The 11,993-nt window shown below is 33.9% G+C and overlaps 2 protein-coding genes and 1 non-coding gene across 5 annotated transcripts; 2 read left to right on the plus strand and 1 right to left on the minus strand.

The window, feature by feature from the left end:
* LOC109234460 lies at nucleotides 4,444-7,437 on the plus strand. 2 transcript variants are annotated; one of them, XM_019400468.1, is made up of 5 exons: nucleotides 4,444-4,890; nucleotides 5,318-5,388; nucleotides 5,756-5,942; nucleotides 6,032-6,169; nucleotides 7,277-7,437. In XM_019400468.1, the coding sequence occupies exons 1-5, from the start codon at nucleotides 4,783-4,785 to the stop codon at nucleotides 7,316-7,318; spliced, it is 546 nt and encodes a 181-aa protein (XP_019256013.1). In that variant the 5' UTR covers nucleotides 4,444-4,782; the 3' UTR covers nucleotides 7,319-7,437. The 2 variants fall into 2 exon arrangements, with proteins under 2 accessions (XP_019256013.1, XP_019256014.1); XM_019400469.1 differs by lacking the exon at nucleotides 7,277-7,437 and adding an exon at nucleotides 7,115-7,270 and having other exon boundaries at nucleotides 4,445-4,890.
* Nucleotides 7,793-7,874, plus strand: TRNAS-UGA. Its single transcript has one exon. It is a non-coding gene; the product is annotated as a tRNA-Ser (tRNA).
* Nucleotides 10,244-11,597, minus strand: LOC109234461 (histidine decarboxylase-like). Of its 2 annotated transcripts, none has more exons than XM_019400471.1 (3): nucleotides 11,377-11,597; nucleotides 11,139-11,275; nucleotides 10,244-11,042 (listed from the first exon to the last, which is right to left on the minus strand). In XM_019400471.1, exons 1-3 carry the CDS (start codon nucleotides 11,498-11,500, stop codon nucleotides 10,464-10,466), a joined length of 840 nt encoding a protein of 279 aa, XP_019256016.1. In that variant the 5' UTR covers nucleotides 11,501-11,597; the 3' UTR covers nucleotides 10,244-10,463. The 2 variants fall into 2 exon arrangements, with proteins under 2 accessions (XP_019256016.1, XP_019256015.1); XM_019400470.1 differs by having other exon boundaries at nucleotides 10,244-11,045.

Consider the following 11,993-nt stretch of genomic DNA (forward strand, 5'->3'; position numbering starts at 1 on the left):
GGGAGGGGATAATTATTTTCATATCTATTAGAAAGATTTTGTTTACTAGAATCGGTTAAAGAAGGATTAGTATCATTTTTTGAGTTTTTTGGTTAATAGGCAGTGTAGGGTTATTATTAGTTAGGGGGTTAATTATGTCTTTAGGGGTAATTTTTTGCATGACACTATTTTCGTTATTTTTAATAGTAGACACGTTAGCTTCGGGCATGTCCTTGTCCTCCTTTTGAGTGGACATGTGTTCATTTGCATGGTTAATTTTTGATTTAGTATTTTTTTTTATTATTAGTGATTTTATCTAAAACCATTTGCTTGTTATCAAGGAGAGAGAAATTGTTTTAGAATGGAATGGTGGTTTTTTCCTTAACCAGGGTGGCCGGATTCTTTCAACCATTGTTTTCTAGGAATTTTGTTGGATCTTTAGATTTATATTGCAAAATTTGAGTATCCATGTACTTACCCGTATTTGCATTGAACAATTTAACCGAGATACCTGGGCCACTGTTGTTCTCCATCGAAATATTGGTGGATTGTTGATTACTTCTTGCTCCTTGCTTCTTTCCTTTGTTGATAGAAACTGTTTTCCACTCTCTCTTGTGGAGTTTCCACCCTTGTTGTAGACTCTTCTTTGGCTGGATACGAGCTTTCTTTAATATTCTTTTGAATATGAATACATTGTCCTAATGTGTGGCCAAGTCTTCCACAATTTTTGCAAAGGAAGTTTTCAACCTTATAATGAATGTATTGCTTGTGGTGACCAATATACAGAAAAGGTTGCACTGGAATTTTCAGTAGAAATTCCACACAAAGCCTTTCATAACGACCCCTTAATGTGATTGACGTACAAACATCAATTTTTAGTAGGCGTCCAATTGCATTTTCAATTTTTTTCAGAATTTTTCCATCGTAAAATTCTGTTGGCAATTGTGGAAGCCTAATCCACACTGCTGAGACAGTTAGTTTTCCTTTGTGGCCACAAAGTTAGGCTTCCACCTTGTAATGGAAAGAAAGTGGCCATTAATGAACCACGACCCTTGATGAATAGCCTTCTCCATATTTTCTTTTTTCTTGAATTTGATTATGTAATAGTCTTCTCCTAGATCAATTAGAGAGAAATCCTCCGTTGGACACCATAATTCTTGAATCTTTTTTTTAAGTAATGGTGTAGAATACGTTTTCCAACGAGCTTCACAATGATATAACACTTCTAGGGCTCATAAGTTCGTTGTCTATCTCCCGCTGTTAACGAGATCATTTTAATGCGTCGTGTTCTAGAGGTCATTGATTGCTCGAACGTTCATTCTTCTGAGGGAGTTCCTGTCAAGTCCATGTTGGATTGGCTCAAATTTGGTGCAAAGATCATTGGGTCGGAGGCTATTAGCATATCTTTGAAGGATGCTTTGTTCTCCAAACCATTTTGTATGAATTTTGCATGTTCAATGTCAGGTGATTTTGGTGGTATTGTGTTTGGAGTTTCATAGGATTCATTTTGTAGAGAGAGAAACTCGCTAGCCTATGAATAATTGAATGACACAAGCAAAATTGATCCTATCGCGCTAAACTTACGAATAATTTAACAAGATAGATAGAATGAAGATAATAGCAAATTTAACCGTCATAGCAAAACTTACGAACAATATCGGCAAGATTAGCTCCTCTTGCTAAACTTATAAATCTATATATCTATATAAAGCTGGAAAAAATATCGGTGACGTGACATCATTCCTAGACGAGAAATGTGATTTATCTTTTTTGTTGTTTTTTTTGCTTTTTCCCACCTATTTTGTTGTAAAAACTGTTTTTATTCAACTTAAATATCCAAGGAGGAAAGTGACGGTTGCAATTGTTAGGAATGCAACGGTTGCAACTCTTAATTAATGAAAATAATGATGATAATTAGATTAGAAATAAATACCAGCTTTCAGTTACAAGTAGTAACAATTAAAGTATCAACAATTGCAATACTGCACTCTTCCTCTTTAAACCCCATTCTTTCGCTTCATTTTTGTGTGTGGTAAAGCTCAGCACAAATAACATACTTACACTCAACAAAGAAGAATTCATTTAAACTTGGAATTGATCTTCCAGAGAAGTCAATGTATAATTTGGGAGTTAAACCGAGGAGGACGATGAAGATTCATATCGTGCTCTTTGTGTAAATCAAAATTTCACAGGTATTACAATTGTAAGCTTTTTTGTTTCTTCTTTACTTTTCTTTCACTACTTAACAAATGCGAAATTCCTTGCACTAAATTAATCTCTATATATATAAAGCTAGGCTTTAAGGAGGTGATGTGGCATGTCTCTTTGATCAAGAAATACATTTATCTTTTTTCTCCTTTTTTGGCATTTTTTTGCCTCATCTCTCTATTTATCTTATTTAAATTTAATATGTCTAGAAAACCTATCTTCTAACGTTGAGTTCCTTCATATTCGTAACCAACTCATCCTTTTAAATTTTGTAACTGTTGTAACAATTAAAGAGGACGACATTACATTCAGTATAGTTGAACGATTGTAACAATTAAAGAAAATATTTATGAATCAGTGTAGCTTTATTTTTCCTGTTCTAAAAAATAGGCCTGCGAACTACTATATAAATATTCAAGGTGTGAATTAGTGTAACTATACTTTTTCTTTTTCTAAACAATAGCATGCAAATAATATAAGCCCATGATATCTGCTGGGGATAAATTAGGAGGAAGGTAACAAGAAGTTTTTTCACAAAAGGAGCCTGGCACCTATATGTTAATTCTGAACTTTTTCAGATTCCAGTCGCTTATAAATATCTCTTACTCCATTTTCTTCTCCAAAATCCTTTAATTTATTTGTTCAATGATACAAGCTTGCAATTTAAATTGGTTTGTTGCCTGTGTATGTTGTTGATTAATTGCAGTTGATGACCCTTCTCCGTGATATAATTGGAAAACATTGTATCAGTTTCACAGTTAATATGGAGGTAATTTTCATACCTTTTTCTTAATTTTTTTTTATTTTGTACTTATGGGGTTGTAACTTGATCTTTTATGTTTTTTCTTTTACGTCATTGCTCTCAGGAGAGGTTTGAGGCTAATAAATTTGTTATCTCTTCTTAGTTCTCTATTTCACGCATGTTTATTAAAAAATGACATTTCTTAGAACGAATGTTTAAGCTAGATATAGGGATTAATATCGATACCTTTATTTTACTTATCAGCTACAAGAATTTATGTATTTTTTCCCTTATTCAAGTCAGAATATACTAATGTAAATGAGTTGTTTCATGTTTGATTTGAGATGTCCTTACATATTCCTTCTGTCAAAAAAATTACAAAGGATTTAAAAAGAATCAAAATTAATTAACATAACGGAAAGAGAGAGGAGTTGTGTAAGATCAAAAGTCTCTCATGTAAAAGAAATATTAATATTTGTGTATTAATATTTACGATAGCTATTTATGAACAACAGTTAATTAAAAAGATATTATATTTTTCTCTCTGTAAAATGAGAGTTAACTTTCACCGTTCTTTAGGAATTCTGTTAATATAAAATTACAAAAGGGTACACGATGCTCTTATTTTTTTTTCTTAATGGACATTTTTTACTTTTCAATTTTATTTTTTCTTATTCATTTGATATTTTACCTTTTACGCGCGCGAGAGCGTAATGCGCACACACACATGTATATATACACACACCCCTCTTTATTATATACTTTTATTTTTTTTATATCAACTAATTTATCATGGACATTTTTGACAGCGCGAAGCGCGGGCTAATTAACTAGTTATTGAATAGAATCGGTAAAAATGAATCATGAATATAATAACAAGTTTAGCTCGTCGTAGCTAAACTTGTAAATGATTGAACTATATAGGCAAGTTAGTCCCTCTGGCTAAACTTACAACTTGTTTGGATGGTTGTAATGTATCGTTTCATAATATATTGTATCATATAATATAATATTGTATTGTACTGTTTTGATGTAATACAATATTTGGATAGATTGTATTGTTTGCCGTCACTTCATGATGTCATGCACCAATAATATGAAGAATAAACTTGTAATATTATAAAGAAAAATTAAGGTACGAGGTAGAATTATTATATAAAAAGATAGAGTAAATGATGAAATAGAATTATTTATTAATAAGGAAGGACAAGTTGAGAGAAAAAAAATAATGTAACGACGCGATCACACCAAATCGGTCGTTACATAAAGTGATATTTTTTCGTCTTTATGTGACAACGAATTTAACATACGATATAATAAAATTTAAGTAACAATCAAAATAAATATTATATTTGAAACAACAATACAATACAATACAATATGTAACAACCATCCAAACAAGCTGTTAGAACAATTTAACAAATAGTACTAAGCTTAGCCGGTCACAACTAAATTTGACCGGTATAAAAAACCAAAAGGAGAAGAAGAAAGAAAGACAAATACGAATATGGAAAGGAGAGGGAGAAAACCAACATGTCCTCTAATGTCCTCCAACCACACCCACACACAATTCAGCCTCTTAACCCCTTATTTTCCATATATGGGGTTTTATTTAATTTCTTTTTCCTATATTCAGAGCCTCAAAAATATATCTCAATATCCCTTCTGGCCTTTCACATTCTCTCCCTTTTTATCCCTCTTAATAGAACAGACCAAATAACAGTTTTTTTATATATATATATATATATATATATATATGGAAAACCTTAAAGATTTGATTTTTTGATGTGGGTATGAGTTTTCTTGAAATTTCTTGGCTGTTTTCCTTAGTGGGTATGTGCTATTGAACAGAGATGAAAAGGTCTATAGAGGGTTTCAATCAAATTAATTGTGTTGAAGAAGAAGCCAAGGCAAAACTCAAGCAGAAACATCTGTTAAACGAGTTTTTAGAACTGCAAAAGGTTTGCACTTTCTGGAATTCTTTTTTAATTTATAAATCCTAATTAGTTTGACTCGTTGATTTCTTTCCATCTGTCTAAGCCTGGTGGGCACAGTGTAGCAATTGCCTGCCTTGTGAAATAGTCGAGATGCAAACAAACTGGCTCGAACACCACCATCGTAAAAAAAAAAAAAAATTGTCTTTTTGTTTCCACTAGTTCCTTGTTTGTGTTAATTCCCATTGTAGACATGTGTAATTTGAGTTTGGCATTTTATTGTTTTGTTTTTGGTTATACTTTTAAGTGTTGTTTACTGTTGATTGTAATTTATAAAGAATTGCTGTTTTTGGTTTCCTGTGATTATATACTGTTTTTAGATGATGTTGTGTGCTTCAAGATGATACTTTTTGGATGTTAATTGTGTGATTATGTTCTGGCAATTCTTGTATAGGAATTTGTCTCCAAGAAGAGGAAGTTGCAGGCTGCAAAGCAGAGGAGAGATATCATTTTGGGTGAAATCCTGTATGATCATAATTTTCTCTATCTGATAGAATAGTTATTTCCTCTATCGCGTCTCGTTTTCTTATAGGTGAAGGAAAACAATAACTACTACACCTCAATCGCAAACTGGTTCTGTTGTGCTATATGAATCCTTTATCACAATTCCGTTCTGCTTGGGTCCATTTCATTCCCATACACTATATTTCGCCGTTTAGACAAATAAGGGGTTTTCAAAAACTAGAGATTCTTTAAGTACAACGACTAACTTAATCATATTGCCTATTGTAGATACTTTACTTTTCTCTTAAAATGATGTAATGGAAAAAAAAAAGGAATAGAAAAAAGAAAGAAAAAGTAATGCCCTAATATTATACTTGTTAAATTTCAGATTTTTAAAGCAAAGGCGTAGGTACTTGTTGAAAAGCCAATCTTCCAATGTTGATAGTGAAAGAGATATTCCACATATGAAGAATTTCGATACCGAGAGTGAAGTTCCTGAAGAAGAAAGATTCAATAGTGGCTATGATGCTGCAGGACAAACAGCTCGTCCCGCCTTCACCTCAAAGTTCAACTCGGTAACATACTACGGTTAAGATATGTCAAAGATTTAAACTTTCACTTCCGCAAGAGTTGGGTATGTTTATATGAGTTATTTATGTTACAGGGATATGAAGTAGGAGATGACGAAGTACTAGCGGGTAGGGACGTGTTGCGATTGGAGTGTGTGCCAATGAATTACCTGATTGATGACAATGGAGTTGGAAAGAAGAAACTCTCTTGGCATGGTGAAGTTACTTTAAAGGTCTAAATTTCTGAGATGTGATCTTCATAAGATTGTGGATAAGTCATTCTTCATCTCATTGAGTACTTATTTTTTATTTCCTTTTCATTTTCCTCATTTTTTTCCCTGAATGAAACAGTCGTACCTGCGGATAATTTATCATATGAATTTCGTTTTAATAATTTTCAGTCCTGTAGTTTGATGATAGTGATGATTGTGTTTTCAACTGTCTACTACTATCCCATGTGGTACCTTTGCTTTATATGCAAGAGGCGGATCCAGGATTTTTAGTAATGTAATGAACCTCCTTAACCATTACTCTTGAAACATTACTTGTGCCAAAGGGATTTAATAACATGTATTTATGCATATATTTAGTTCTTAAAATATAATTTACCCATATAATTAGAGGCGGGCCTATGTATTGAGAAGAGGGGTCAGCAGACCCCGTTAACCTCGGCAAAAATTCTAAACATATATTGAAGACGGTTATAGATTTTGCCCGGAACCCTTAAGATCAAAAGTCCGATGGGGCACTGGTTGAGCAGTCTGCTCATGTGCCCTCTCGCCACCTTCATATCCTGGGTGCGCCTCTCGGCTATGTTGCGTGGACTCTCCAAAATGTAGCCGCACCCGTGTCGGATCCTTCAAAAATGCACTACTTTTGGAGGATCCGACACGTATCCTGCCACATTTTCGGAGAGTTCGAGCAACATAGCCTCTCGGCCTCTGCATATAATAAAACAAAACTAGATGAAGGGGATTCATTTGAACTGCCTTGTTTCTTCCTAGAGCTGGTCATGTTTATATGTATGGATCTTGCAAAGAATTGTAAATCAATAATTCTATTTAAAAAGTCTGATTGATAGAATGATATGCTCATAGCCTTTCTCTCCTCTTTGTACTCTATAGCTTTTGCTGCTTTGACTCACAGCATGAGCTGAGCATCTATATAAATATTTCCAGATCACAGGTTGCTGATTAACACTCGATGTGTCGTCTCTGCCTTTTTAACAATGTTTTTATTGAGAGTACCTTCTCATTGTATGAGTGATGAGGAAAGTTGCTGACTGAAACTGCCATTTTAGCAATCACATATGCTTAAGAGTTATGGTTTTCCATATGCAGCACGAGGGTTCTCATAGAAGGGAAGATGGTTCTATATGTTGACTGTAAATCGAGTGGAAAGAGAGAGGAGCTTGAGCAAAGGCACTTCTCTGTCTATGAGATTTGCTGGATACTGCAGAATAATATTTACTATTTTTTTATATAATGGTTGGTGTTGGTTGCGCAGACTCTCCAAAATGATATTGCACTCGTGTCGGATCCTCCAAGATAGCACTATTTTTGGAGGATTCGACACGCACCCAGCAACATTTTCAGAACGTCCGAACAACATAGGTTGAGACTAGCTTGGGCGCACCATGACTCTATACCACCAAGTACTTGATATCTCTCGCCGGCACAAGTACGGAAAGTATACTCACAATGGATTTGGCGGATCGAAAAAAATTACCTAAGGTTTTTTGTCCTTTACTGGAATGTGAATCCTAATTTACTAGTTGCTCAAGTAACTGAGGTGAGGCAAGTTTATACTTTTTTGATATAATAATTAAGAAATTAGAGAAGATTGAGAATAACAAAGTCGATATGTCCGAGTGGTTAAGGAGACAGACTTGAAATCTGTTGGGCTTTGCCCGCGCAGGTTCGAACCCTGCTGTCGACGCAAATCTCTTATTTTTTTCGAGCTAGTTGTCAATATTTAGGGTGTGTTTGGTACGAAGGAAAATATTTTCTAATTTTTTCATGTTTGGTTGGCCTAAATGTTTTGGAAAATATTTTCCTCATGAACTTATTTTTCTCCAATTGGAGGAAAATGTTTTCCCTATCAAGAAAAGGGAAAATATTTTCCAAAACTCCTTCTCAACCTTCCCACCCTATTCCCCATCCCCACCAACCCACCTCACCCCCACCCTAAATAAAAATATTATTAATAGTATTTCCTTTTCATGTCATAGATAGATTTTTTTCATTTCAATGAATGAGTATTTTTTTTCATTTCAATAAATGAGTATTTTTTTTCATGATATAAAAAGCTATTTTTTCATTTTAACGAAAAAAATACTTTCTTTTCCTGTAGAAAAAAATATATTTTTTTCATTTCAACAAAAAAAGTATTTTCTTTTATTTCAATAAAATGAGTACTTTATTTTCATGTTGCAGAAAGAGTATTTTCTTTTTCAATCAAAAAAGAGTATTTCTTTTTAGTTATGGAGCACAAATTTCATTGTTATTTTTGCGTAAAAAAGTAAAGCATCACATTAGTTCCTTTGGGTTTGATCCAAAATCCAATTACTGGTAACTGATAGTGTCTGCGTTAAATATGAATTGGTAGCCCCAAATAAGAGTAGGTTACAACTTATTAATCCCTCCGTTTTATTTTGTTTGGTCTATTTTCTTATTAGTCCCTTTAAAAAAAAAGACATAATTCTATATTTTTTTAGTGAGAAACTTTATAGTCATACAAATGTTGTGGTATGTTTAAGACCATACCATAACATCCAAATCTGACGTCTAATTCCCATTCAAACCTCAGATTTTCAATTGGCGAACTTTTCCCCCATTTCCAAACTTTCACCCTCAAATTCCTTAATTAGATGAGGAATACAACAATAGATTAATGTAACATGATCAAAATAGAGTTAGGATTAGTTACCCAATAGTTCTCCTTCAAAATCACTCGAGAAATCGCCTCCCACCGAGCTCCAAATTAAATTTTGTGTTATGAAATTTCACACCCTCGAAATCCTCTTCTCTGCCCAGCGATTTCCTCATCTGCGCTTATGCGGCCGCACCTGCGGAAAAAGCATCGCAGGTGCGAAAGTCACTTACCTGGGCTGGGGCCGCATCTGCGGTCCCCCAGCTACACCTGCGGTTCCTGCTGCCTAGATCCTTTCCGCTTCTGCGGCTACCCAGCCGCTTCTGCGGAATCGCACCTGCGGTTCAAAATCCGATGGTGCAAAAACAACAGGTGCAACAAAACTTCAGCCAAGGCATAAATCCAAACCAATCCGTTAAGCATCTGAAACTCACCCGAGGCCCTCGGGACCTCAACCAAACATACCAACCAATCCTAAAACATCATACGAACCTAGTCGAGCTCACAAATCACATCAAACAATGCTAAAACCACGAATCATCCTCCAATCTAAACTTAATGAACTTGAAATCTCATAATTCTACAACCGATGCCGAAACCAACCAAACCATGTCCGATTGACCCCAAATTTTGCACGCAAGTCATATTCACCACTACGAACCTATTCCAACTTCCGGAATTGGATTCCGACCCCGATATAAAAAATCCACTATCAGCCCGAAACTTCAAAAATTCAACTTTCGCCATTTCAAGCCTAAATAACCTACAGACCTCTAAAACACAATCCGGACACACCCCTAAGTCCAAAATCATCCAACAGAGCTAACAGATTCGACGGAATTCCATTCTGGAGCTGTCTTCACTCTGTTCCGACTACGGTCCAAATTCTAAAACTTAAACTCTCATTTAGGGACTAAGTGTCCCAAAACACTCCGAAATTCAAAATGAACCATCCTGGCAAATCACAATAGCAGAAAAAGACACGGAGAATCAGTTAATAGGGGGCGTTAATTCTCAAACCGGCCGGCCGGGTCGTTACACTTAAGATGGTAAAGTCCAAGAAGTAATTTTACAATGATTATTTATGGTTATACATAGTAGTATTTATGGATTTCATATATTATACATCTACCATTTATATTTAGTTATTAAAGCAGTGAGCGCCTATTTGAGTTAATTCTTTTTTGTTAAAACCCAAATTAGAGTTGGAAAATGACACTGTATATATAAATATACAAATTTTATACACTTTTACAGTTACCAAATATAAATAGTTCTGGCCGTGACTAAAAGTGAAATTTGCCATTAGAATCGGCACAGACAAGAGAAATAAAATGGGCCGAAAAGCTAAAGGTTTGAACACCATTTCTGTAGAAGCACATTTGGATCTTGAGCATTCATACTTCCACTATACATATTAAATTACACAGGGATTATTATTGCTTTATTTTAAAAGATTCATATAAGATTTTACCAAACAATGTCTTCTCCACAGCATTGGTACATTTATGTGGTAAAATAGTAACACTACATATAGATTACAATTCAACTCTGAATATGGATAAAAAAATGTAAGTAAATAAAAAAAAAGTTACAAAATGCCATGTCTATAGAAGACAAACTCAGTAGCAAAGAGGTAATAGATTTTCATCTCTTTTATGGGATAATGAAATCAATTTTGTGGTAAGAGCAAGCACAATTTTGGGCACCAATATCTTCTGCAACACAAGGAGGTGTAACATTTCCATCTTTGTACCATTTTTTCCTTTGTTGCAATAAATCATTGACGAAATTGTCCAAGATTTCTCTGGTTATACCCGGCATAACAATAACATGCGCCATATCTCTCACACAAGAAAGCTGCCAACGACGAACAAATTCATGGTCACGAGGTCTCTCCAGGACAACTATGATACTAAGTTCATTGAGCATGACACTGATTCCTGCTTGTTGAAGACGATCTTTTAAGTATTTGGCATTGTCAAGGCATCTCTTGACGTCTTTTTGAAGCCCAATTTGACCTTTAGCACTTAAACTATACCACAAGAAGATTGGAGCTAAACCATTTCTACTTCCAGAAATTGTTGCATCTACTGAAGCAATATACTCAACTTTTCTTGAGAGATTGTTAATGTAACTTTTTCTTGTTATTTGAATTCCACAAGGCATTGGACATCCCAAGAACTTGTGACCAGAAATTGTGACACTTCCAATTGGTTTCTTGAATGAAATCATCTGTTGTAAAATACAAATCGCAAATGTTAGACATAATTTTATCTTAAGTTATAATACTCGAATATTTTAAGATGTAAGTAAGAAAAACGAACTTACATTTTTAATGAAAGGGATAATAAGCCCATTGAGTGCTGCATCACAGTGGATATAAAATTGGTCATGTGTATAGCCACAATCTTTAAGTGTTTGAAGAATAATATCAAGATCATCAACAGCTCCTTTGAAGGTAGTACCTATAGTAAAAATTACAACAATTAATCAAAATATGGAAGACAAATGATCCATTAATTATTATGAACAAGATTAAAGGGAAGATATACATTAGAATATTTACCAATTGTAACATTAATTATTGCTGGTTTGCCCTTGTTTTGAAGTAATTTTGCTTTCAAATCTGAATAATCCATCTCTCCATGTACTGATGTATTAACCATTTCAAAATTCATTCTGTACATCATCGCAGCTTTGGCGACCGAATAATGAGAGTCTTTTGATGCATATAATATCCCAGTTGGAAGTAATTCTCTCCTGCAAAAATAAAGTTAAAAATTAGATTTAATAAAAAAAAATACTTTTATATTAATTGCTCTGGTTAAATTAATGATATCAATTATTAATATTTTACTCATATATTTCAACATTGACTTTCTGATCCCAAATTTCTTTAGCTTTGTTAGATGAGAAACAACTATCTAAGAGTACTTTTTTTACAAAAGTAAATAACTTTTTTCATTGAAATAGAGTTTATAAACTTGGATGGCTGATTAGGTGCTTAATTATATTTTGCATAAAGCTAGAGTGGTTGAAGAAAGTGTTTCGGGCTCACGCAATCAAACATAATATATATATATATATATATATATCAAAATATTTGGTTAGGCTATTTCCAAATTCTTTTCTTTTCCAATAGAATTACGAATAGAGTAAACTAGTAAAATTAGGTGCATACCC

This window comes from Nicotiana attenuata, chromosome 11 (genome assembly GCF_001879085.1).
Source record: "Nicotiana attenuata strain UT chromosome 11, NIATTr2, whole genome shotgun sequence".
Lineage (NCBI taxonomy): Eukaryota > Viridiplantae > Streptophyta > Magnoliopsida > Solanales > Solanaceae > Nicotiana > Nicotiana attenuata.

Excerpts from the sequence above, each read along its gene's own strand:
- LOC109234460 (XM_019400468.1), top strand. The coding sequence starts at position 4,783 with ATGAAAAGGTCTATAGAGGGTTTCAATCAAATTAATTGTGTTGAAGAA. Across the intron at positions 5,389-5,755 it reads ATCATTTTGGGTGAAATCCT|ATTTTTAAAGCAAAGGCGTA; the intron begins GTATGATCATAA and ends GTTAAATTTCAG. Across the intron at positions 5,943-6,031 it reads TCACCTCAAAGTTCAACTCG|GGATATGAAGTAGGAGATGA; the intron begins GTAACATACTAC and ends TTTATGTTACAG.
- LOC109234461 (XM_019400470.1), bottom strand. The coding sequence starts at position 11,500 with ATGATGTACAGAATGAATTTTGAAATGGTTAATACATCAGTACATGGA. Across the intron at positions 11,276-11,376 it reads AATAATTAATGTTACAATTG|GTACTACCTTCAAAGGAGCT; the intron begins GTAAATATTCTA and ends TTTTTACTATAG. Across the intron at positions 11,046-11,138 it reads TTATCCCTTTCATTAAAAAT|CAGATGATTTCATTCAAGAA; the intron begins GTAAGTTCGTTT and ends TGTATTTTACAA.